At 39.9% G+C, this 26,029-nt stretch overlaps 1 protein-coding gene across 1 annotated transcript in view; it reads left to right on the top strand.

Annotated features, from left to right (window-relative positions):
• DPYD (dihydropyrimidine dehydrogenase) overlaps positions 1 to 25,680 on the top strand; it is a 329,698-nt gene extending 304,018 nt beyond the window's left edge. The window contains exons 21-23 of the mRNA XM_054285597.1: positions 12,907 to 13,050; positions 21,407 to 21,547; positions 24,215 to 25,680. Of these exons, the coding sequence (XP_054141572.1) occupies positions 12,907 to 13,050; positions 21,407 to 21,547; positions 24,215 to 24,385 (456 nt within the window). The 3' untranslated portion in view covers positions 24,386 to 25,680. The remainder of the gene's footprint in view (positions 1 to 12,906; positions 13,051 to 21,406; positions 21,548 to 24,214) is intronic.
• Positions 25,681 to 26,029: the final 349 nt, after the last annotated feature.

The raw sequence follows: 26,029 nt of genomic DNA on the forward strand, positions 1-26,029 counted from the left end.
CTGTAAGAAGTGAGGTGCGGTGTATGGGGACAAAGAAGAGATTCACGTCAAAGGTGTGCTCTGGTCTGAGCTAAACCATGAGTGCAGAGCTCAGGCAGCAGCACAGCAGAAATGCAGGGCTCCTGGGCACGAGCTGAGGCCACCAGTGGGGTAGAGACAAGCTCTTAACTGCCCAGAAAAAATTTGCATAGACAAGGAAAAATTTTGTGCAAAAACAAATGCATTAGCACAAAGCAGAGGAGAGAAATCTGGTCATTGTCTCACATATGGGATTTTTTGTATTGGCAAGAAGAGTGTTTTGCCAAAGCTTGCTTGCAGTAGCAAAAAGGAAAAATTTACCACATCAGGAAAACAAACTGACTCAGAAGATACAACTTTACTCATATCTGGCTTTGATGCACTACACAAGATCAAAAATAAACTTTCAGTGCCGTTTGCAGAAGCATGAACTTTAAATTAAGAGCAGCAGCACTAAAGCAGAGATGAGTTTGAATGCCAGCTGGATAGTTAAAACATCAGTAAATACTAGACAGCAGAGACTTTGTTGGCATTTTCTGGGAGTCTAAAACTGCTGACAAAAATGTACAGCATAGAAACAATCAAAAATGTACATGATAGAAACAATCAAAATACCAGCAGGACAATGTTGATTTAAAAAAAAAAAAAAAAAAAAAAAAAAAAGCTGAACAAATTTAAATACCAAAAAGTATAGATAACTCACAAATACTTTGCTTTTAACTAAATGAAGTGCATGAATGAAAGAAGCATATGATAAAAATTTGGACAAATAATTAATAAAAGTTACAGACAAAAAGTCAGAAAAGTTAGCTGAACTAGGTAGCACTGTGGAAGAGCCCCTGTAGCAAAGTATTTATTTGGTATTTTAAAGGTCTGGGAAGTCTTCTAGGCAAAGAAAAGCTGGAAATGGACCCAGCAATGCAGCCAGGAGGGCACTTGATTGATAGAATGTCCTCAGCACTCAGAGAAAAGCATTAAGGCAAGGGAAAGTAAGGAGAGCATGTCTCACTGCTGAGGTTTTGCAGAGCCACAGATCAGATGGGCAGCCTGCTGTAGAGAGGATTGGAAGCTGTGCATATGCATGGTCTTTTAGCAATTTAACAAGGCATTACACAGACCTGCAGATGGTAATGTACATTCCATCTTAAAAAAGACTTTACAGTTTCTGATGCAATATTAATATATTTGCAAATGTAGTAGATGTAAGAATTACAGACTGTAACTACCTCAGTATCTTTTGACCATCTCTTAGTGTGGATACCAGTGGAAGAAAATGCAATTTGATAGCAAAACTGTGGTTGAAGAATGCCAACAGTATCAGCAAGAAGAACTAATGGAGCTGGCTGGGATCACTGCCATAGCTGTATAGGTGCAGAAACAGAACAGCAAAAGCTGTAACTGATCATGATTACATTCTCATCTATCTGCTTGAAATGACCAAGGCAATAAATCTAAAATGAAATAAAATGAGATGAAATTGCATTTGACTCCTGGAGCACTGGGATAATTGCTGGCCTCCTAAAGGCTATTACCTAGCTCCTGAAAAGTAAAAACCATGCAGGATAGACCCACACCTGAAAATGTCAGTTTGAAGATTAGTGGGATTCATAAACCATCTCACAATACCTTTCCACACTTTTCAGATCTGTACAGTCTCCTGAGGTGATTACTAAACAAAAGCATGCTATGAATGCAACTGCTGGGATTTGCTGGAGTCCTGTCCTGCATAAAGGAGCTGTACAGAGTACCCCATGGTGCAGCACTGCAGTGTGTAAGTGCTGAGGCCATTCCATTGCACAAGGCAGGGCAGGGCTGTGAGGCACACACGGGCACAGCCCCTCCAAGGAGGCTTGTACCTCACCAGCAGTGTGGCAGCAGCCCAGACCACATACACTGAGTCATGTGGGCCAGTGAAAATGTCAGTCCTTATCTCCTAAGGGCAGGAAAGGGTATGAGTACAAAGTGGCCATCAGTTATTTTATAAAGCCAAGACTAGCACCCCCTCAGTAACCACAGGCTGCAGTGACCCTCCTTGCTCAGCATCTGGAAGGGATTGAGATGTACACATCTGAGTTCTTACCAGGCTGCTGTACACAGGATCAGGACAACTGAACATTTGCTGCAGTCAAGATGCACCACCCTGCAAGTCCCACCACCAAACTGCATTTGGAGCCTGGACTCATTCATTCATGCAAATGACCTGGCAACAGAAATCTTCTCCACTTCTCATCGCTGCTACCACTGCAGCAAATTGCAGTTTGCCCTGCAGTGGTGTCACGGCTTGTTGGAGTGCTCTGCACCAGGACTGCATATTTGGGAACAGACTTATGCTCATGAGTGTTCTCTGGAGGCCCAGCCTTCCCAAGGAGAAGCAGCAATTCTCTCCTGTGTGCTGCCTGCCCTGCCTTTGTAAGCTGCTCAGACTGAAGCTCTCCTAGGAGCTTTATCCATTGAAATACACAGCACCTCTAAAAAATATGGAGAAAAAGAGTCAGGCAGACAGATGACATGGATTATCTATAATAACATAAATTATGTCATCTGTGACCTTTAGAGCAGCACTGCTATTGTAGACAGCATTAATGTAGAGAAGCTGCACTAAGTAGAAAATTTTGTTTCCCTCTCTGTCTTAATGGTCAAAATGGCCACAGATGATTTGTTTTTGAGCTGTAGATTGAATCACTATAAATACCTGGCATAATTTTAACAAGTTGAATTATGCAAAGAAATAAAAATAATCTTTTTCACAATTTAAATGAGGATGACATTTTTAAATATGGCAGATTTTTGAGTAGCAATGCTCTGTAGGGCTTGCAGGATCACTTACATGTGAAGAGGTTATGCTGTGGTTGTTATGTGGAGCTGAGTGCAGAATGGCTGGAGACAAGACAGTTTATTCAAGCAGCACAAAAGATGTGTCCACTGTGTGCTCTGAGTCACTTTTCATGGGAGCCATGCAGCTCCAGGGATGCAGTCAGGTGTGCATGCCCAAGGAGGGTGGCTTGGCTGTGGGACGTGGTGCTGGTTCCCCCAGTCAGTGCACAGGGCTCAGCCTCAGCCAGTGTAAATCCCCGTGTGTCCACCCACAGGATCAGCACGGGAGTTCCTTTGCATTTATTGGGTTTTTTGTGCCATGTCACCCATTTGACCTGCAGAATAGCCACAGTCAGTATACAGTGCAAAGTGATAGGTAAAGTTTATGTATCTCCTTTGTTTATCTGCAAGGATATACTGCACATGGGCAGTGAAAAAGGGAATGGCCTATTCAAGCAATATGTGGTTGTGGTTCTGCTTAATAGCAGAGGCCAAGCTGAATGCATATTCTCGTGAGCCTAACTGTGCATACAAATCAGTGAAGTCTTGCAGTACCAAGATTGTCAGAACTCATTTTAAAGCTATTACAGTAATTTAAAACAAGATAGTTTTTTAAAGTACAGTGATGGATGCCTGTAATCTGTATTTCTAATGATTTGCATGTTGGATTTTTAAAAATCAAATTCGTCCTCTGATTGACTTGAGTGAAAATCTAATCAAATTAGCATTTTAGAATATATGACCATTGTAATGCCATATTCAGAATATAATGATACTTTAGATACTTTAACTGTTATAAAGAGAGATAAATATGCAAGAGAGGCACTGTGGGGGACTTGGACTCTAATGAGGACTCTTCTGGTTTTATACATTTCGTTTTTATGTAGCGTCTGTTACTTTAGTACCTACATATTGGTGTCTCCTCACTACTTGATGGTGATATAAGAAGCATTTATATCAGTTATTGAAGCTCTCTTTTGTAATGTATTATTTATATTTGATTCATAAGATTGATGTAATAATAATTTTAAAGTGTTTAGCAATTACTTATTTCCTTTCAGATCTGTTTAAAGTTTTTAATAGCTTGAAATTATAAAAATTATTATCACTTTACTGCACTGTTACAATTTTTTCATCTAGCTATATTCCTTTTTTTTAGTGTCATATGTTATGTGTTGCTTTGTCACATTTTCAAAACTGCTCAAAGGCCTTAATCAAACCAGAATATCCAAACTCTTCATAGGAGATTATTCAGCATTGTCTCATCCTTCCTCTCACCAACTGAAGTGGGAGGTTTGACTATTGAGGGTGGAAGTACTTGCTATTAATGCTAGAACTATTTGTATTATGGCTCTTAGCATGAGATTTAGTGAGTTTAGGATATTGAGGTGATGATGAAAGGCATTGTGTTACTGAATATGAGGACTGAAAGGCAGCAGTAGGCTCCTTGGTCATAACTGCAAGAGTTGACTAGAGCTCTTTTGTCTGCACTGAATACTTTACATTTAAATTAGGATTGTGTGAAGTAGAGATGGAAGGATTACATGTGTGAGAGATGAATGAGGGAAAGTATTGTAGTCTGTGCAGGAGGAGGATAAGTGTTGTAGTTCATCTGCCATAAGAGATGGATTACAATGAATCTGAAGTGGAAGAAGGCTTAGATAGGAATTATTAGCAGTGATTTGCATTTAAGTAATCTATTAGTTCAATAATATATGTATAGTTATGCAGTGTGTAGTCTACCAGGGAAAAGTGGAGTTTATTTCTAGATATATTTAAATTATATGCTGTTTACAGTATAGACATTTGGTAATAAGTCTGGAGCTTCCATGCAAAAAAAAAAAAATAGATCAAAACAAAAATCAAAACAAAAATCTGCAAAGGATCCAGCAGATGGAAAAAGTGTAGGCTCTTACCTCTTTTGGAAGGTTTGATTGCTAGCAGAAAGCACTTGACAGGCAAATTTGCAGCTGAAACACATACAGCAATGGTGGAAATGCACTTTCTTTGCACACAGGGGAAGCAGTAGTTATTTCACTGAATGTACTGAAAGCCTTGTAACAAGAGTGGCTTTCAGAATCTCAATTTCTCCCAGAGTATGGAAGAGGAGGTTGCCCTCTCTGTTCAGTCTCCCGTTCCCCTGAGAGCATGAATCTGGTGGGCAATTCTGACTGCACTGGGAATGTTTTCTATGGCCCTGGGGCACACATAGACTGTTGATAAGTACTGCAGGGTCTGGAGCTGTATTTCCACCAGGGGATGCTGGATTGGAAGTGGAAAAGCTAAGGCAGATGCAGATACTGCTCTTTTCATCTCCTCCTGGCCACAGGGACAAATTGGTGGGTTCTGTGGAAAAATGTTGAGTTGCTTGAGGAGCTCTTGAACAGATTCAAATGGGTCATTAAGGCACCTTAAATGCAGCTTCCTTGCCCTCAGAGTTCTCAAACAGGGCTGTGCTGCTCCTGGTGCCTGGCCCAGCTCATTTAGCACCACAGGAATTGACAAACTCAGCTTAGTGCTCACCTTGCTGGGTCAGCAGTATCTGTGATTGAGTGGCCAGTTGGGTGGTAACCACTGGCAGCAAGGATTTCCATGCTTTCTCATAGTTGGAAGACAAGATTTATTCTTCCCTTTTAATAGTCTAGCTGGAATCTCTGAGGCTTCTTTGAAAGAAAACACACAGTTCTAGGACTGCTGGAGTCAATCCCATCAGTACATGTAGCCCCAGAAGAGAATGGTTAAATCCAAACAAACATGATTTTAGCAGTGGTCTCAACAGCTCAGTTACCAGCCAGTTTGGAGAAGGTTGGTAAAAGTATCTACCAATGGCATTTTCCATGTGATCATGTGATTTAAAGCATTCATACAAGAAGTGCATAAACTGAATGTATAGATATATGTATAAATGGTATATAGATACACATGAAAATGTGAATACTGCACTGATTTTTTTTTACTTAGGTATCAGTAAAAGTAAAAAATTTTGCTTGAAAAAAGTTTTTTGCAACACTAAGGCTCAACTGATACGGATTCCTGTTTCCTAAACACATTTGAATACAGTTATATTTGCTTGCCTGACAGATATTTGTTAATAGCCATTCTGCTGACATCTTCTTTGTGCTGCTGCTTAGCTGACAGAATTTCATCTGCATAAATGGGTGGAAAGTCCTTTCCTCACGTGTCCAACAAACTGGAGACAAAGTGCCTGCCAATGTTTTAATTTCTTTTCCATGTTCTGGTTAGAGAGTGAGAAGAATGCTTTCACTCCACAGTGTCATGAATATGGTAATCTATGGAAATCACAGAAAGCAGGTACTTAAGTTAAGCACATACTGTACTGCAGGAATCCCTGATGAATTCAAGTCTCTTCTGTTTAGAGAAGATGTTGTTGTCTATTAAGTGACAGACTGCCAGATGTTCATGAAGTAGCACAGTAATGTGTATCAGTATCTTCTTTTCTTTACCCCAGAAGGTAACATTTTCTTTATCATCTATGTCATCCTGGCTTTTGATTGTAAATGTCTAAGCTTGCTTCAAATATTAACTCTTTTTTGTTTTATTGATGAATATTTCATTACTTCAGTACATTTGTAGAATGTAAGTTCTTGCTGCACTGTAGAAAGCCTATAATACTAAAATCTTTTCCCTCGCTTGGTGTATATAAACCAAACATTTGCGTTAGAACATGAAGAATAATTCATTTCTGATTTGGAGCTAGAAGAGAAAATTGTAGCAGTGTTAGAAAAATTACAAAAGGAGAAATAATTGTTATTTTAAATAATATTTTTATCTGCACATTCAAGCATGGCACTGTATATCTCATGGTGAGGTCACTGCAATGTGTTTTCCTAGAACACACATTATTGTTCTGTTTAGACTCAGAGTTACTGAAGGGCTGGGGGTTAGCTCACCCACTTCAAATAATCATGGTTTAAAGAGCAGGCAGAATAGTTGAGTAACTAAATGCAATGGTATATACACATACATGGGCAGCAGAGGTTACAGAACAAGTATATGGGCAGTAATTGCAGATTACTGAGACAGGACTGCTTACCAAGCAAATAAAAGTCCCAAAAAAAAATTGAAAACAACTGAAAGGCAGAGTTCTTTTTTGTGAATAATTGTTGTGTTCTGTCCTTTATTTTTATGGCATTCCTACATCATTAAAGGCACTGATGCCAGGAATGTATCAGCTCTAGGAAACAGAGCCATGAGAACCCTTTAACACAAGGAACAAAATTATTGTGGCTTCTTGCTAATGCAACCACAGCAGCTGATGTTGGCCCAAGAAACTCTTTATCAGGTGGAAACTGACAGAGTGAAGTATGCCATCCTCTGCATGACACCCTTCTGCCCACGTGCTGTGGGGAGGATCCTGCAGGATTCCCTGCTGGGGGTGTTGACATGAGCCCTGGTGCCAGCTGTGACTGTGGCAGTGTATGGGACAGACACTGTATAGAATTTAGCTTTGAATGCCTGAAAGAATGAGAATGTCTAGCAGGGTAACAGTTTGCAGCTTCACTTTCTCCATTGCCACACATAGTTTTCATTAGTTAAGCAGTTTCCCCATGGGGAAAGATTGTGCAAAATATTCTCTCCATATATCTATGAATATGAAAATATGTGTTATTTGCCACCTTGAGAGGAACAGAATTCAGTTGTTCTTGTTCTTGTTGGGTTTTTGTTTTGGGTTTGTTTTTTTTTTTTATTTTCCCAGAAGAAACACAAGCTACCTTGACATTCTGACAAGATTTTGTTGTTGTTATTGGTGCTGCTTTTGTTGCTGGGACCTTGTGTTTTCTTTCTCTCTGGAAATGTTGGAGTCATGTTTCATTGTATTCTCAGAGAACAAGGAAGAAAGCAGATACTGTTTCAGGAAACTTTACAGTAGTCTTCCTGTTGTTGTTATTGTTGTAAAGTTGCAAGAGGATGGAGGCAGACCATTTTTGGTTTATGATGACTAAACTGTGCTTGGTGAACTGAGCCTGGCTGGATGTTAAGTGCCCACCAAAGCTGCTCTATCACCCCCCTCCTCAACTGGACAGGGGACAGAAAATATAACAAAAGGCTTCTGGGCCATGACAACCAGGTTGGTTAATCCTGATTTTCCCTTGATGAATCCATGCTGATTAGTCCTGATGACGTTCTTATCTTCCCCTTGCCTAGAGATGGTGTCCAGGATCAGCCATTCCATCGCCTTTCTAGGGTTTGAGGTGAGGCTGACCAGCCTCAGGTTGTTCCCTGTGTGCTCCTTGTCCTTTCTGAAGACTGGTGTGACATTTGCTTTCTCCCAGTTTTCAGGCATCTCTCCTGGCTGCCATGACCTTTGAAAGATGATTGAGCAATGATCTCTGGCAGTTCCTCAGTACTTGTGGCTGCTTTCCATCAGAGTCCATGGACTTGATGTCAGATTTGACTAAATGGTCCCTAAGCCAATCCTCTTTTACTGAGGAGAAGTCTTTCTTTCTCCAGACCTTCTCCCTGCTTTCCTGGGTCAAGCATTCCTGAGGGCTGGATTTGGAAGTGAAGACTTCAAAGAAGCTGTTCAGTATCTCAGCCTGCTCTGCAACCCCTTGCAAGGTTCCTTTTTCCATTCAGTAGCAGCCCCACATTTTCTCTCCTATTCCTTTTGCTAGTGAGGTATTCATGTTATTCCAGAGGTGCTCCCACCCTTCCTGATGGGCCCAGCCCTGGCCAGCAGCAGGTCCCTCTTGGAGTCTGCTGCCCTTGGCTCAGTCAGACACAGGAGAGGCCTCTCCCTGAACCCCTGTAGCCCACCACCACCAAAACCTTGCCATGCAAACCCAGCTGAAATCTGTGTCTTCTAACAGTAGATGGCATCCAGCCCCTTAGGAGCAGACAGATCCCAGATAAGCAACCCATGACTACATCACGGAGACATACATGGATTTTCCCAGAGTAAAGATCAGATCAGTTTCCAGGTTAGAAATGAAGTCTGGGTCATCTGATGCCCATTGCAGTGCCCTGTCCCCCAGCCTGTTGTGCTGCTTAGGCTGCTTGCTGGTGGGCCCATGGAAACTGCAGCACTCTGAAGTGGAGGATTCTCTCCACTTTTAGCCATTAGGAAACAAGCACCTTCTTTAGTTCATGATATGCTCCATTACCTTTAGATTGATCTGTGAATAAATTATAATCAAAACAGACTTACTCACCTTAAAGCTCTCTGGCTTAAGGTTTCATTGTTGATTCATTAAGTTGTCAGTTCTCTATTGGCAGGGTAATGCCTTTTTATATCTGAATAGAGACAGGTTTAGTGGAAGATACTGTTATCTTTAAATGAGCAGGATTTAGGTTTTTTGGTAAGAATAAATTCATCAATGATGAATCCCTGGAGAAAGTACTGAAACAAAAATCACAATGTTGCTGAAGATTTATACAGTTCATCAGTTAAAAGGCAGCTTTTGAAAGCAGAGGCGGGGGGAGGATTTGGATTTTTGTTTTCTTTCTGTAAAATACTCCAGCAAAATATTTCAAGCTTAAAGTTTTGTAATAATGCAGTTATAAAGAACGAAATAATTCCACTTAATGTATTTATTTAGACTCCATTCTTGATGTTAGAACACAGAAACACATTGAATTATGTCTATATAGAGACAGATGGATACAAATAATGCAGCTATAGACATCACTGATACAGATATATAAGTAGACAAGAATTATCTAATTACTCTGTTTGTTGCAATCTTCTAAGCATTTGCTATGCTCCACATATTCATATTAATTGTTTTTTCTAGGCAGATGTTGGTCTGACAAAGATACCAGTGTATGGAGAGTTTAGTGATGCTGGAATATCTGGAAATTTAAAAAATAAAATTATTGTATAAAGATTACAAAAGCAAACAGAATTCAACACACCAAGCTCTGTGCTTGTGCTTTCATTGGGAATTTTGTTGTTAAATCCCCCATGTGCTCAGGAAGTTGTCCCCTACAATGATTAGAGGCAATTTAATTTTAAAATCTCCTCAGTATCCATCTCTTCTGCAGTTATTTCAACATTTTTCCACCTTTGCTATATCCAGTAACACACTTCATTAAAATATTTTTTGCCATTTCATATGGCCTTTGACTGCAGAATGTTTGAAACCACAGCTCTGAACAATAAGCAGTCTCCTCACCATTCCATATGTCTGAGCATTACTCATAAGGGGAACCATCAATAAGTCCTTCCTAAGCTCCTGAGGCTACATTTTCATGTATTATTTATTGCTATAGAAAAGATTGCTGGTTTTCAGTGTTGTTTAATGAAATTTGGCCTGGCTGCTTGTGAACTACTAGACCCCAAACACAAAATAACCAGGCCATTTGTATGGGCACACAGTCACCCTCTGTGAAGTCACTGGGAGCACATTGTGTATGGGCCCAAGCCTGGACTAAGACCTACATGTTTCCTTAGTTATTTTTAATTCCATGCAGCCAAATTCTTGATTGAAAAACAGCAGTGCACAGCAAATATGAAGCTTGTAGGATAGTTTTGTAGATTAATCATAGTTTATTTTTAAAATATGTGGATTATATGGTTTAATTTCACTGCATGCGTGTCATTACAAAACATCTGAATTATGGAAATGAAGGCATTGCACACTTCTCAAAATGCCCACTGTACATCCCAGCTAGCAGCTATGTCAGATATAAAACTCTAAATAATTCAATCTCACAACTATGAAAATTAATTAACCTTTGTAATTCACTTTTCACCTATTCACAAAAATAGATTCTTTTTCCACACATTTCTTTGGATCACTTATTTAATTTTAATATTCTTAGTGTTTCTGTCTGTAGAAATTGAGAGGTTTGGCATATAGAAAAGTAAAGGATTTATTCTGCAAAGATTTGGCTGTTGTTCCCAAAGATGATCTTCAATCAGTCAAGCCATGAACAACTGTCTCCTCTCTCTACTACTTCAGTTAAAACCTCAGCAAAATTAGCTTTGCTACCTACTCTCAAAGTCAGCAATTCAATTCCTGGCCAGACAGGAAAGAATCCAAAAACGCTTTGTCATCAGGTCTCCTGCCCTCTCAAACCAAAGTTGTTGGCATCAGCACATAAATTATGGAGAGGAAATAGTTCCTCCGTGACACAGCTACTACTTATTCATAGGCAAAAATATATTTCTAATTGATTCAGCCTAGCAGACATACAGGAACAGTTTTTTATCAAAATTTTGTAATTTTTAGAATTCTGCAAATTTTTAGGTTTTCTAAAAGTCATGTAGAGAGAATTGAGTTTATGTGTGTGTGCTTTAGAGTCTATTGATTAGATTGGAATTACATAAATTCTTCCTTCTACTTATTTTGATGTTTAAAATAATTCTGCTTTTGCTGCCTTATTTGACTTTAGTATGTAAGGCCACCACCTCACTGCTGTTTGCTGGAGTTCTCAAAGCCTGATTTTAAGATGTCCTAGAACATTTCATGTCCAGCAGCTGCACAGAAAGGAAAGTTTGATGCCTCTAAGGAGGCCTTGAACATGACATGCAGGAGCAAAGTTCCCATTGATCAGACAAAGTAAGAGCTCTCTGCCAGCAGGCAAACTCAGGCTGGCTCTGCATTTGGAACTGCAGCACCCCCATCCTGCCCTGCTGTGCCCAGGCTGTGGCTGTGGCCCAGAGCAGGGCTCAGTCCCAGCCTGCAGGAGGCACCGCTGGGGAGCTCTGGGACAGGGCGAGGCTGGAGCTGACCTGCTGGAAAAATGTGTTGAGGCCACAAACCAAATCTTGGAAGCAGGGGAGCGTTTCAAGGACATCACCCTCTGGCTGTATGCTCAGAGTTCCCAAACCCAGCAGCCAAGGAGCTTCTGTTTGTCATAGCAAGGAGCTGAGGTGCCAGGGTTGGGTACTGTGACTGACAGAGATCATTGAGGAATTTTTCTCCTAAGGATTAGCGGAAGAGCAGGGTAACCTCTTCTGGATTTACTTCATTTTAAAAAATAATAATTTTTAAATTTTTAAATAATCTGGGATTTAAAATTCACATTGAAATTCCCTGTTAAAAAATTGATAAGCACAGCAGTACTGTATCTTGTTCGATATGCTCTTTGAGGTTGTATTATTAGCGTGAATTAATGCCAGCAGCTGCTCAGGCGATGTATCCCCTGTTACTACCTGCTGCTTTCTGCAGTGCTGCTGTAGTTTCTGAACAGGCTTGAGTTAGGTGGATAAAATACTTCTGCAGAGTAGAGAACTAGTTTCAGGGGAGGAAGGGCATGGTCTATTGCATCAAGCAAAAGTCCATTTTTATACTATTTTTCACTCACCTAAATCTGTGATCGTGGCACACTACATGTCTCTTCCAGGTAAGCAAAAGGATTTTTTTTTTTGTTCAGGAAGATGAGTGTTTTAGGAAATGTGATCCAGCTCTTTCCTGTTCTTGGGTGAGACATGAGTTTTGCAATTCAGTGAAATCTTCCTCTGGAGTTTGCTTAATTGGGTTCAAGGACTAAATGTTCCAGAAAAGAGTGCAAGTGGTACATAGAGGAAAATTAGGAGATTATAATGTGTTTCAGTTCATTTGGTGTTTGTTAGCCTTACTTTGACAGGTTAAAACAGCCTTCTGTTATCACACTGCCAAATACATGTTTCTAAGTTTTAAAAGTATGTATTGATTTATTCAGGTATTGATATAAATAATCTTAAATACTGGTGGAACTCTTCTAAGTAAACTGATAATTTTATGATACCTTTCCATATGGTATAAAACGAAACAGAAATAAAGTTAGCATTTGAATTATTTAACATGATACATTTTTATATATAAGCAAGTATGCAATAGGGAAATAATAGACTGTTGGATGCTGACCTGCAATTCAGCTATTTTCTGCTGTGAGATATTAATATTTTAATATTCAGTATATATTTCCAAGTCAGATCCCAATGTCCATGTTTGATTTTTATTCACTTCTCACTCTGGTGCAGGCTTACTGATTTCAATTTCAGCTTCCTGAATAAGAAGCAAGTTGCAGTCAACATGGACTCGAGATCTCACCCTTGGGATCAGACTCATCTCTTTACCATACCCACTTACTAACCATAATCATGTTTACTGATTTTTGTTTCAGAAACTGCCCAGTTTTGGGCCTTACCTGGAGCAACGCAAAAAGATAATAGCTGAGAGCAAGATAAAACTGAAGGCACAGAACATGGCTGCTGAGCTTCCTGAGAAAAAACACTTTGTTCCGAAGAAACCCATTCCAGCAATCAAGGTAACAAAAATACATGCATAAGATGTGATAGGCAGTTGACATGCACAGTCATTTCTAGCAGTTTGAGTTGGTTATTACTGCTTTTAAGCTTGTTAGAGGGCATCAAAGACAACTCTTTATGCAGACTTTCTAGCTTTTAACCAAAATCGATGGGAAATGATTTGTGATGTACGTGTTCAGGTATTTCCCTAATGTCATTTTTCAGAATGAAGATATTCAGGCAGTGGAGCAGTAGTTGCAGATCAAGCAGGAGTGATGCCTTGAAGAACAAAGTAGAACTGTTTAGAATTTCTTTCAGCTTGAATGCTACAGTATGAGCTGTTTTGCATGATACCTTTGATTACATGCACTGTGCTAAATGCCTCCATCCCTCATGTAGGATCAATGGCAAAGGCTGGTGTTCAGTACATATAAAAGCTGTGTCATAGGTTTAGAGATTGAACTTTTAAAGCTGGAGAATGTTTGTCTAAGTAGCTGATCCACCGTCTACAATGAGTAAATGTCAAGGTAAAAATAAAACCTGTGACCCTTATCTACTGCATAATCCATACATTGAAGCTTTTCCTTTCCCTTAGGTAGTCAATAAATATCAATAAAATGAAACAGCATGAGCTAATTATTCTAGGTGTTCACTTTAGAGCTTACTTAAACATCAAGTCTGAATAGGAAAAATAATTTTTTTTTAAATCAAGATTCTCATGGAAATCATTTATAAAGCAGTATGAAAATTATGTCTGCTGACCGTTTTGACCGTCTTCTTCATATATGGGAGAATATCAGATATTTACATGAGCAGAAGTATAAGAATTCTTGAAAAAATAAGGCCAAGCATAAAATAAAACATGAGCTCTGGCTCAGAAAACCACATGATTCCCAAGGGAATATTGCAGTTTACTGATACATCCAATATTCCAAGGTAACTGGTAGGATGGCAGAACCAGACAAGGAGAAATTTTGAATCGTGTTCCTGTTTAATTTAATTAGTTTGCCACTTCTGTAGACCTCTCTCAGGTTTTTGGATTGCTTATTTTGGTTTGTGTCACGCTTTTGAAAACCCCTCCCATCCTCTTGTACTGAGGTTCTCTTATATATATATATATATATATACACAAAAAGTTCCAAAGAACAGCAATCTACTCTTTTTTCCTCACTATGATGAGCATTTTCAAAGTTTGCTTGACCTCAGAGGTTTCATGGTTCTGTTCTCCTTGCAGGGGGAGTATTGATGTAGGGAAAAAGAGAAAGAAGAAGCAACAGCCAATAACTGCATTTTCAATGAGATGGCTTGCTTCTGAAAACAGCAGAAAACCAAAAAAACTGATAACTGTCCAAAAGCAAGTAAACTGAATGAAGGGAAAAGTTTAGCAAGAGGGAAAAACAGACATGAAGACCAGGGGAAAAAAACCCAACACATTAAAAAATTGAGATCAATAATTTATTATGCCTAACTCCAAGTAGAAAAGCGAAAAAAGATCCAAGTAGTAGGAGACAGATTAAAAAGAAGAAAAGAGAGCCCATTGCAGGGGAAGAGGAAAATGAATTCCCTCAAACACATTTGTTTACACAGATATTGAATACGTCTGAGTGGTGTCTGAGGAGCTTCTCAGCCAGAGAAGTCAGGGTATCGTCTTGCTCACCCTGAAGCTCTTACAGGAAGCCAGGCATTGCCAAAGCTGACTCCTGGCAGTCTGTCAGTCTGGCCATCTCTTTCCAAGGGAATGTGCTCACAATAATGACAAAGGCAGCAGTGAGAGGAGTTGCATTGGGTTTGCATGGCCAGCTTTGACAGAGGAGGGGCTGCAGGGTGGCTTCTGTGAGAAGCTGCTGGAAGCTCCCCAGGGCCTGAGAGCCAGCTGCAGGACAGACCCACCACTGGCCAAGGCCAAGCCCAGCAGCTGTGGCAGTGCCTCGGGAATAATGTCTTTTAAAAGGGGGAAAAACCAGCAATTTCAGTCACAGGGAGGAGTGAGAATATGGCCTCTTCAGGGATCTGCTTGATAGAGGACAATGAAATAAAGCCCTGGGGGCAAGAGAGGCCCAAGCAAGCTGGTAATAACCAAGGATCACCTCTTCCAAGCTCAGGAGTGATGCACCCCAACAAAGAGGAAGTCAGGGAAACATTCCCAGAGGCCTGCAGGGATGTACAGTAGCTCCTGGACAAACTCAGACACAACAAAGAAGCCCTCAGAGAGTGACCAAGATGATCAAACAGAAGGAACACTTTCCTATGAGACAGAGAGACTTGTGGTTGTTCAGCCTGAAAAAGAGAATGCTCTGGGGGCACTCTAGACCCCATTCCTGTACCTAAAGGAGAGATAGGTGCCCTTGAAAGAGCTATTACCTTTTTCTGGTTGTATTTTTGGGGGGTTGCAACAAATTTCCTGATGCCTCCCAAAAATTTCCTCATCCGTCTAATTGGCTGTTGGGTTGGTGATGTGTAATTCCGACATCTATATAAATTCCACATGCTGTCAAATTGCCATTTATTTATCAATTTAAAACCCCTCTGTGATTATCCAAAATCTAATTTATTTTTGGATGTCTTTTCCCATGGCTTTTCTCTTTTTTTTTTCTCTATTTTTCAATATTAATTGAAACTGCATATTTTGATATTTGGCAGAGTTATTTATTCTTTTCTCACTTGTCTGTAATATTAGAAATTGTGCTCCATGTGGCTGTGTGCCCTGGATCTTTTCTTTCCAGTTGCAGTTTTGTACAGCTCCCACAGATGTATTTGCCTACCTCAGGTTGCCTCCTTATTGCTTTAATTTCTTTCCTTACATGATCCCATGTTTTTCTTCCTAATAATTTAGTTCTTTGTCCTTCAGGGCCTATACCACAATCAGTCACCATTTATCTGCTTATTTTATTTCCTCCTTTTTTTATTCCGGAAGCCTGCCTGTAGAGATTGTTTGGTAGTTCAAACATTCTGGCATAGCTCTCTTAGCTAGGGCATGACATGCTGTTCCACCTGCTGGAAAAATATCCACAGACATCCTCAAGCTTAAATTCCTTTTGTTTGAAATTTTTTTCACCCTTGTTGGTACAGATACATTTGCATGGTCTTTTGCACATAGATATATGCAAGTCTTTTTTGCTGATGTGTAAGTACCTGTCTAAAAGCCAGCACTGTGGGAGGCATTAGCCACATTTAGTCCAGTGCTGTGATAAATCTCTAAAAGCCTCTTGGGAGGTGAGGAATGTTGAAGTAAGGACAGCTCTGTTTTGCCATAACTATTTTGTACCATTTGGATCCTTCCTGGCACGTATCTGTGTGTTTAACATGAGCAGTTTTACCTTGTGCTTGTCTGCCTGGAAAAGACCATATTGTAATCTTCATCATTTGTGTGGAGATGTTGCATATTTCAGGTGGAACTATGCATGTGTCTCCCATAATTTATGGGAGTCTAAGGCTGATTCTCCCAAGTATTTACTCAAACATGAATCACAGAAACAATCTCCCCTGCAATAGCCCATAGTGCTCTTCTCCCTTCTCCCTTCTCCCTTCTCCCTTCCCTTCCCCTCTTCCTTTCCTCTTCCTTTCCTCTCCTCTTCCTTCCCTCTGCTCTGGTTGTATTTCTGCCTGGTGTTACTCTGTCCTTAGTGCAGAATCTGGCACTTGGACTTGTTAAATTTCATCCCATTAATCATTGCCCAGTGCTCCAGGGCACTCAGCTTCTGTTGGTAACACTGGAATGGCTGCACATTCCACATCATGGCTGATTAATTGGAACAGCACTGCAGTACTTATGGGGGCTAGTTTGCCTCTGATCAGGACAGTTCCATGAGCTGTCAGGGGTGTCTCCCACCCTGTTTTCTCTTTCTTTAATCTAGAATGTATCTGTTGGCAAGATCAGCAAAAGTTACATTCATAAGCTGCTTGTCGAACTGCATTTTTTCACTGTGATAGTACCTGTTCATCTAGTTCTATAAAATACCTACAGGTTCCTTGGATTTTAATTTAGTTTAAATGAAAACTTATATCAACTCTACAGTCTTCTGGTTCAAAGCTTTTCCTGAAACACACTCAAGCATATTAAACAACATCATAGCTAAACCAGAAAATTTAAAGACTTTGTTCTGCTAATGCTTTACCTTTTCTGAACATTGATCACTGTATTCCAGCCCTTTATTTTTTGCTCTGTTTAGCCACTTCATGACTAGTTAATTTCAGAGCTCTCTTGTGTCACAGGCCTCTGTGAGACACCTTGTCAAACATTAAAATTACTAGAGTTTTGGTTTTCTAAGAGGTTTTTTTTTAATTTATTGCTTCATAGTCTTCATAAAAAATTGTGATCAATACAAGAAGCATAATTTTCATTATAGAAACCACATTGAATTGTATCACAAAGGTTCATTTAAGTGGGCAACACTCACAGGCAAGCAGTGGGATTTTTTTGGGATTATCCTGTCACAGCCAATAATTGAACACAATGATGTGGGTCCCTTCTAACTCAGGATATTGTGTGATATGGTATTATTCTATGATTTGAATTATTTTTTAAGGCCCACTTTATCTAGTATTGCAGCTGTAATACTGAAAACAAGGCTTAGAGGTCCCTAAAGCCCAGAGTACCTTTAATAGCATTTGAAGTATTGACAAAGTGTCTGTAATCTCTTTCGAGAAAAGTTAGTTTTATGTATTTTTTTAAGCTACTTTACTGTAAATTGACCATGGTCATGTACCCTCAGATTCTGGTGACTTTTTATTTTTTAATCCATAGTTTTATTTCTAACATTTCTTCTTTTCATCTCTCACTCTCTGACCATTTTCTCACCTTTATTGCCACAAAAGATCAGGTGGAAGGCAGGTACCTCCCTGACGTGTGTTCCCTTTGACTTGCTGCATGGCATGCAGAACCTGCACTGTGTATGGTGTTCTAATCAGAGGCCTGTGATGTTCATCATCTCTAGAACACAGCATGGTCTTTTACAAAAGCATCTGCATGAAGATGGACGCAGCAGGTCTACAGGGATCAGAGCTGAACCATGAATTGTATTTACAAATAGAGGTTCACTAATATGATGACTAATGAAAAGCTAATCATCATAAAATGGTTGATATATTAACATTAAAATGCACCTATTGTAGAATTGCAAAAATAATATCCTACTGAACAGATCTTCTCCTTGTTTATACTCAAACCCACATCTGCTTAGCTTAGTGACAAAAAGGAATTTTTTTCTGTATTCATTAGTAACATAAAACTAATGGATTCTGCTCTAATTCTCTCTATAGCAACTGAATTCCCTGACAATTCCAGTTGCAGGACTACATTCCTTTCCCAGTTTTTTCAGTTATGTTGAGAAGAGGAGGAGACCACAGCAGTAATCAAAAAGTGCACTCTAGGTACCTGCTGTCACAGAGGTGCAGATTTAACTTCCAGAGTTTTGGAGGGTTTTTTGGTTGTTTGTTTTTAAATTACTGCTGCTAATGCATAAGCCAGAAAGAACACAGCTTGACTTTCAGAACCTGGCTTCTGTTTGCAGGTCTGGCAGTTGGCAAAAAAAAAAAAATTAATCTGTAAACGGTGCAAATTTGATCTGGAGGCCATTGAGCTATACCAAGTGTGGAATCCCATAGTGCCATTTTAGACAGTTGCTGTTTGGAGTGAAACTGCTTTAAACAGTGAAAGCTGATTGCTTCTTGCTGCACTGTTTATTTTGTTCCAAGCATTTATGATTTGAGAAAACAAGAAGCTCTGAGATGCTGTAAAAGAGCGCACCTGCAGAACATCTTTTAAGTACCATTGCTTTTTTAGCCAATAATGTCTTGAAACTTTGCAAATGAATAAATATACAGTCTTTGTTTGAGATAAAGAAGTGATTAAAAGACACAACACCAAGGAGTGTAAATGAGTAGTAAATCATTGACACAGTCTTTTGAAATTACTTTCAGGCCTCTGAAGTGCCATCATGCTCCCTATTTGGGATTCTAAGTCCCCAAAAGTGTATTTTTGTGAGCTGTGAGAAGTGAGGCTTGGTTAAAAATGCAGAAATCACCATGTCTTATGCATTGTTTTTGTTATTCCCTTTGTAAGTTTGTAGCTGGAAAAATCAATTTTGATCATGTTGTTTCAAGCAACCATTTCCTGAGCTATCTAATGCTACCCTAAACCTTGGACTGTCTCCCCCATCTCCTCCAACTCTTTCCCTGGAAGGGCGTTAACCACCTCACTCCTTTCCCATTTAAAAAGCCTCTTCTAATTTCTGGCTTTGAATTTATTCATGGCTGGTTTACAATCGTGTGCTCTTGTGCCAACATTTTCATTTAACTTAAATAGCCCTTTTTCCTCCCTGATGTATATATAGAGAGAGAGACTTTATATTCCTGCTCTGCCCTCAGCTTCCTAGATTAAACATCTTGTAAGGTTCTTGTTGTCTTCTCTCATAAGCAAGACACTCCATTCCATGGTTACTGGAGTAGTACATCTCTGCAACCCGCTTGAGCTCTGTGGGTTTTGTTAACATCCAAACAATATTTAAAGAATATAAATGTGAATCCAGAACTTCCCTGAGAAAATGACCTATGCTTTTTTAACATATGGCTTTTTAGACTGAAAAGCTCTTCACTATCAGGAATCTCCCCCTGTTGGTACTTTTGCAACACAGGCAGGCAGTGGAAAGCCACTCAATTGTATCTTGTGCAGGTTTTACATAATTTTGTTACATTCTTGCGCACACAGCTCATACTTGCAGGCAATGTGGATTTGTGGCAGTGGAATGTTTGGGGGCTGTATACACACAAGAGAGGCTCAAGGATAGTTAGCATTGCTGGGGCCAGCAGATCACACAAAAACATGTGTATTTTGAAACCTGTAGCAGGTGCAAAATTCAAGGCTTGTCAACAGACAAGCCTACGTGAGAGCTGAAACAAACTGGAGCTGAAGTCTACCACTACAGTATTTCAGCTGACACAGAAGACTGCAGACACCTGAAAACTGCTGTACATCCAGTAAATCCATGAATGTTTCTGATTAAGAACAGGAAATGAAAAGATGGGAGTGTAAGCAGTTCCTAGATCATCACATTTGATTTAGTTACCATAGTTCATCACTGGAGTCAGTAAAGGGCTTCGTGTTCGAGTCTGGTTCTAGTAAAATGCATTAGCTGAAACACTTTCATAGTAGTTAATTGACCTTTTACAGTAGTTTATGCAAACAGAATTTACTTCAAATTTGCAATGATTTTGGACCATGCACAAAATCAGCTTGCACAGCTCGAGTGATGAGTGTTAACTCATTAAGCTGTGATAACTTGCTCACAGTCATCTGTCCACACTCCTCATGCTGCCTTTAGCAATGTGCCATAGCTGTTTTATGCTGAAAGAGCATTAATGTTCTCTGCAGGTTGCTGAGAAGAACTGGAAGGCTTTTAGTATTGAATGAATGCAACCAAGGTATTTCACATGGCAGCAACTGTGGGGTTTGGCAGAGAGAAAACATTTGAGTTTTTGGAACAAGGAAACAGTACAATTTGCCAGTCTTTCTTCCTGGGCATAGGATTTGGTTGAATTTTCTAGCTCGACAGTCACTAGGAGAAACTTCATAGATGCTAATACTGCATCCAGTGAACAAAGAAATTTGTCTCTTTGCATAAAGATACTATTGTACAAGTGCTGAACACCAGGTAGAACTCATTCTTTCAGTAGTACTGGGTTTTCAAGTTCTTAGCAGACTAGGAAGACAAGGTTGGACTAATTTCTGCATTTTTTAATTTATGTAGCAGAGCTCTCATTTTTGGTGTATGCTGTGCTGGCATACACCTTTAGCAGCACTGATGTGTAAGGTTGATGCAGCAAGTTCCTACTTGTGAAGTTAACAGATCTTGCAGGATTAGACCCAGAGCTTACTTCTGTGCAGTATTTGCAATAAATTGATGATCATGTCATTTGTGCACCTTGCTAAAGAGAGAAGAGCTATTGTTTTTCTCTTTCAGTTTTTTCTTTCCTTGCTGTGAGTTCTTAAATCTGGGCTAGTGAGAAATGACTAAAGATGATCTGATTAGAACATGTGACTCGTGTTTACATTCCATTTTGTTTCTTGAAGTTTCACCCAATCGTGGCAAGACAACAGCACATGCAAAACCAAGTACTAAATGTGTAACCTATTTGTAGAACATGTTTGTACACAATGTGTACTTCTAGTACTGTTCAAAATGTGCCTGTATGGAGAATGCTTTGTATTTTTCAGGGGGTATGAAGGTCAGCCATGTGGAAATTTATAAGAAAAATCCTAACCATCATCAAAATTCATGGCAAAATCTTCCTTGTTGAAGTACTGAGAGCTCTCCAGTGCAGCTGTGGAGACTGCCTAGGTATCTTATCAACGAGTCAATAACTTTTTTTTCCCCCTAGGATGTAATTGGAAAAGCACTGCAGTATATTGGAACATATGGTGATCTGTGCAACACAGAGCAAGTTGTGGCTCTGATTGACGAGGAAATGTGTATCAACTGTGGCAAATGCTACATGACCTGTAATGATTCTGGCTACCAGGTAAGAGCACAGCTGTAATTAGCAGAAAGGCACCATGAGTTATCTTTCTGCTGCTGGGAAGAAAGAATTCACCTTCTGTTAATGAACAGGTGGTAAAAACAGATGCCCAAAATGTTGAATTCAAAGCCCATCTTGCTCCCAGGCTCTGGCTCACAAATTCTGCCCAGGCAGGGCTGGTCCTGGGGACTGCACAGACCACGTCACTGTCACAGGGCCCTGGCTGCAACTGGGGCTCTTTGTAAGGGGAAGAAATGAAGAAGCCCCAAGTTGAATGGCAGTAAATGTAGCTCTTGATGGTTTTCAGGTTTATGAGAGAGAAAGGGAAGAACACATCCCTCCCCACCAAGTGGGGGACATAGGCTGGTCTTATTGCCAAATGTTTTTTAAGAAACCCAGTTCTTGTTCCCTCAGAGTTACCAAACTAATTCAGGTTTCAGGCAGATGGGGTTTTGTTTTGATCTTGATTGACTTACAAATCCTTTCTCCAGGATAACTGCCAGGGTTTTCTGAGCAGCAGGTTGAAGCTTGCAGAAATCATTGTGACCAGAAAATGGCCCAATTTTGAGCTGAGGCTCCTATTTGCAGCAAAGTATTTCTGATTGCTCAATATGGTAGCAAGCTGTATGAAATATATCAGCATGTCTAGGTGCCATTCCATGCCATGCACACTGGAGCTGATGGACTGGTCTGCAGTAAAAAAGACAGTACAGGAGGATTCATTTTCTTTAAGAAAATCAAAATATGGTCTAGCATAACTTTCATGGAATCCAATATGCAGCAAACAGTAATTTCTACATGGATGTTTCCATACATCTTAGTCTGAGAAGAGCTTGTCAAAAACAAATACTTAAATTGAGCACCAAGTGTCCTCTGGACACCGTGAGTTTTTTTTTTGTCTTGAATTCAGTCTAACCAATAATAGGTCTGATGACTTGAACTACATAAAGTCACAGAAAGAAGTCTTCCATTGCAAATCAACTGCATTTGAAACAAGTGTGTCAGCAAAGGTTTTTCCACTGATAAAAGAAAATTAATGGTGTTTTTTTCCAAAAATAGATTACTACAGTAGCCTTTTAACTGTCTGAATTTCTTCTTGACATTGCAATCTTCACCTTTCCCCTTACATCAGATTTATCAGGAGAATTATATTTTTCATATAGCCCTTAGAAAGCAAAATATTGGATTTAGATTTAGTAAATTTTATTTTCTGTAACTGGAAATAAAAATCAGCACCAAAAGAACCAAAGTTTAAACCCCCAGAATGTTTTCTAAGCACAAAAAGAAAAATGAAAGAAAAATGCTTTTTCCTTATTTAATTAAGGAAATTGAAAAGAAATTAATTGAACAGAATTGCAAAGGAATTCTTAATTGCAAATAAATCAACAACAACCCCCCTCACCTTCAAAACAGCATCTGCTTTATGCTTCTCTTTGTTTCAGAAATATCCATGCTGCTCTATGCAGCTGTCACCTTGTATGACTCCAGCAGAAAAGCTTTCCTTAATTTAAAGTCAGCACTGTAGTCCTGACTTGCTCTCCCTCTTTGAACTCCCTTTCAAGATGTGCATTGTTGTTAGGGAGAGAGAAAGAAAGGAGTCCTCCTTAAATACTCACAAGCCAGAGCTCTCTTTGTGCTCAAGCTGAAGTAAAACTCAGAGATCCAGAGCAGTTACTACAGACTCCGTGCCCTTGCTGGTTGCTACAGCAACTTCTGTGCCTTCCTAGTCCTGAAACCCCAAATGCCTCAAATCTGCCTTAGGAGCCAACCCGCAGCAGCACCAGTACATCCCGTCACCCCCCTGCCTCCCCCAGCGCTGACAGTGCTCAGGGAGATTTGCTAAGGCACTGCTTGTTTGTCAGAGTTCAACCTTCAGGTCTCATTTTCCCTCCTAAACTCTTCAAAGTGGATGTTCAGTGTTGCTGGTGGTTTTTTAAATTTTTTCCTTCTCTAGTCTTGCTTCTTAGATATTGACATTTTGTGGTTTTGCGAAGCTTTTGTTTTTGCTTCTAATTGCCATTTCCATTACAACCAGGAGCTTTTATCATTGAGACAGCAACTGTTATTTCACATTCAAATACACTTATCACCCTAATTGGTAATGAGGATTCACTGCATGGAATGTGAGAACTAAAGCAAGCTCTGCCTGCCCCAAACTCTGATATTCTTTTCATAGATTTGCAAAGAAAAGTAATCATACGAGGCACAATAAGCTATGTTTTTCTCTGTTTATTAATTAGATTGTTTATGCTGTGCTGAGAATAAAAGTCAAAAGAATGCCTTGTGATGGGCATTGTGCTGAAGCTGTGCAGGTGTGGTCTGGTGTCTCCTCTAAACCAATAACCCCAGCACATTGCTAGCTTAGGAAATATCTCCTTTACATCAAGGAGAAATACCCTCTGGGAGTTTAAATATGTGGAGCAAACTCCTTTTGTAACCAGCCCCTGTGGCCCGTGAGCTCTTGCCGAGGTGTGATTTGGCCCACCTCTCTAACTCCAGTGTCTGGAGAGGGGTTTTGTTCCCTGCCAGTGGAGCAGTTGCTGTGGCTGCGGTGCAGACTCACACCGAGGTGTCTCCCAGCGCTGCAGCGCAGGAGATGCCGACCCTGGGACGGGAGCAGCTCTGACCTTTCCCGCGCGTGCCATCAGTAATGTCTGTTCCTGCTTGCAGGCCATCCAGTTTGATGCCGAGACCCACCTGCCCACGGTGAGTGACAGCTGCACGGGCTGCACCCTGTGTCTCAGCGTGTGCCCTGTCATCGACTGCATCCGCATGGTTTCCAGGACAACCCCCTACGAGCCCCGGCGCGGGCTGCCCTTGGCCGTGGGCCCCGCGCGCTGAGCCACGGCTCATCGCCCCTCTGGATGCCATTGATTGGCTTTATAATTAGCCCCTGCACATCCTCTCCTATATAACACGTTATCCCCATAGATGGTACAGCCAACACGGCTTTCCAATTATTATTTTTGCAACATTTAAGTTTCGAAATTACAGAAAGGTGATCGTGGCTGTCAGTTGTCCACTATTTGAAGTGTAACTTTCTTGTTTCAATTCATGCTGTGATTTCAAAACTTCTCTATAGTCTCTTTAATCTCTGTGTATTTTCTAGCTGGAAATATAATTAAGAAAGCGTTTTTAATGAACTACAAATCAATGTACAAGCTAACTGTTTTCAAGGAGAGCATTTTGTAATTAAACATTACATTTAGTTTTAAAAGAGTTTCTTAGAAGATGTAATTAACTACATAGCATGCAAACAAAGCGATGCGGCTTCTATTTTTCTATAGACAGAAATGAAAGAGAGTTTAAAATAGGATTTAAGAACTGGATTAATCACTTTCAACTACCACAACATATGGTAGTGTATTTTTATAATCCTTTCTAATTCTTTTTCACACTAGTCACTTTATAGAATAAATTTGCTTTGCACTGACACATGCTGGACTCTTCAGATTTGTGTGTTGTATGTATGGGTGGTTTGATCATTACTTTCCCCCCTCAGTGAACACTTATAACATCTCTGCAAACAGTTAAAATGGCTTATTAGGAAGTCCAGGTTGCATTTCAGGATTCTGAGAAGCAACAACATTTTTTGCTCCAAGCTCATCCTCTAAATAACTTTTTAATTGTGCCAATTAATGTTCCAGAATGTACACGTTTCAGGTCAGAGATCTGATTGCCTGCAAACGGACTACACACCCTGCAGGCTGTGTTTGCCAAACACAGACACACAGGGTAAACTGGCAAGGTGATTTCTCCCAGTGCTGTGTATAGTTCTAGCAGTTTCACAGCCAAAAATAACTACAGATTCATCTGTCTTACTAAACAGTATCTCAATTTTAATCCATTTTTCATTCACAGTAGGAACTTTCTAATATGAACATATTGCTGTCTGCTTTACTCCACTTAAGAATATAAAGCCTTTAGTTTCATAACAATAATAAATGATCTATCAGTTCAATTTCTTATACCATATATTGTGAGCAGCCAAAGCTTTGATTAAAAAGATACCCTGGCTTTTGTTTCTTGATTTATGAATTGAATGCTGAATCATAAATAAATGTTGAAACCAGCTTGGGTGTGTTTGTGATTTTTCTTTTTGCATTTACTAAACAGATTTTCTTTTGTAGAGCCTTGTCAGTTGGTGTTTCTAATCTCTAAGGTTCACTCCAGGAACCATTAATGAGTTAACTCACATGTACATTGTTCCATTGATTGCCTAGAGTGCAGAATGTATCATGCTCTTTGCCCCTCTCTGGCACCTCTTTGTCTGCCTGAGACTTGCCTTCCTTTTGCCTTCCCTCCCCACACACACAGTGTAAATTTGAACATTTTCAAGTGTCATTTCATTTAGTGTCCTTGCTCCACCAACACTGTTTTGCTGGTGCTCTGGGCTTGCTGGCAGGCTCAAGTCCAGTGTCTCCACTAACAGTTTTCTCTTTGTATTTTTATTTTCCTATTTATCATTCTGGGTTTTTCAGACTC

The sequence above is a fragment of the Melozone crissalis genome, unplaced genomic scaffold, assembly GCF_028551555.1.
Source record: "Melozone crissalis strain CALT ecotype California unplaced genomic scaffold, PUWL_Pcris_2 ptg000045l_1, whole genome shotgun sequence".
Taxonomy (NCBI): Eukaryota; Metazoa; Chordata; class Aves; order Passeriformes; family Passerellidae; genus Melozone; species Melozone crissalis.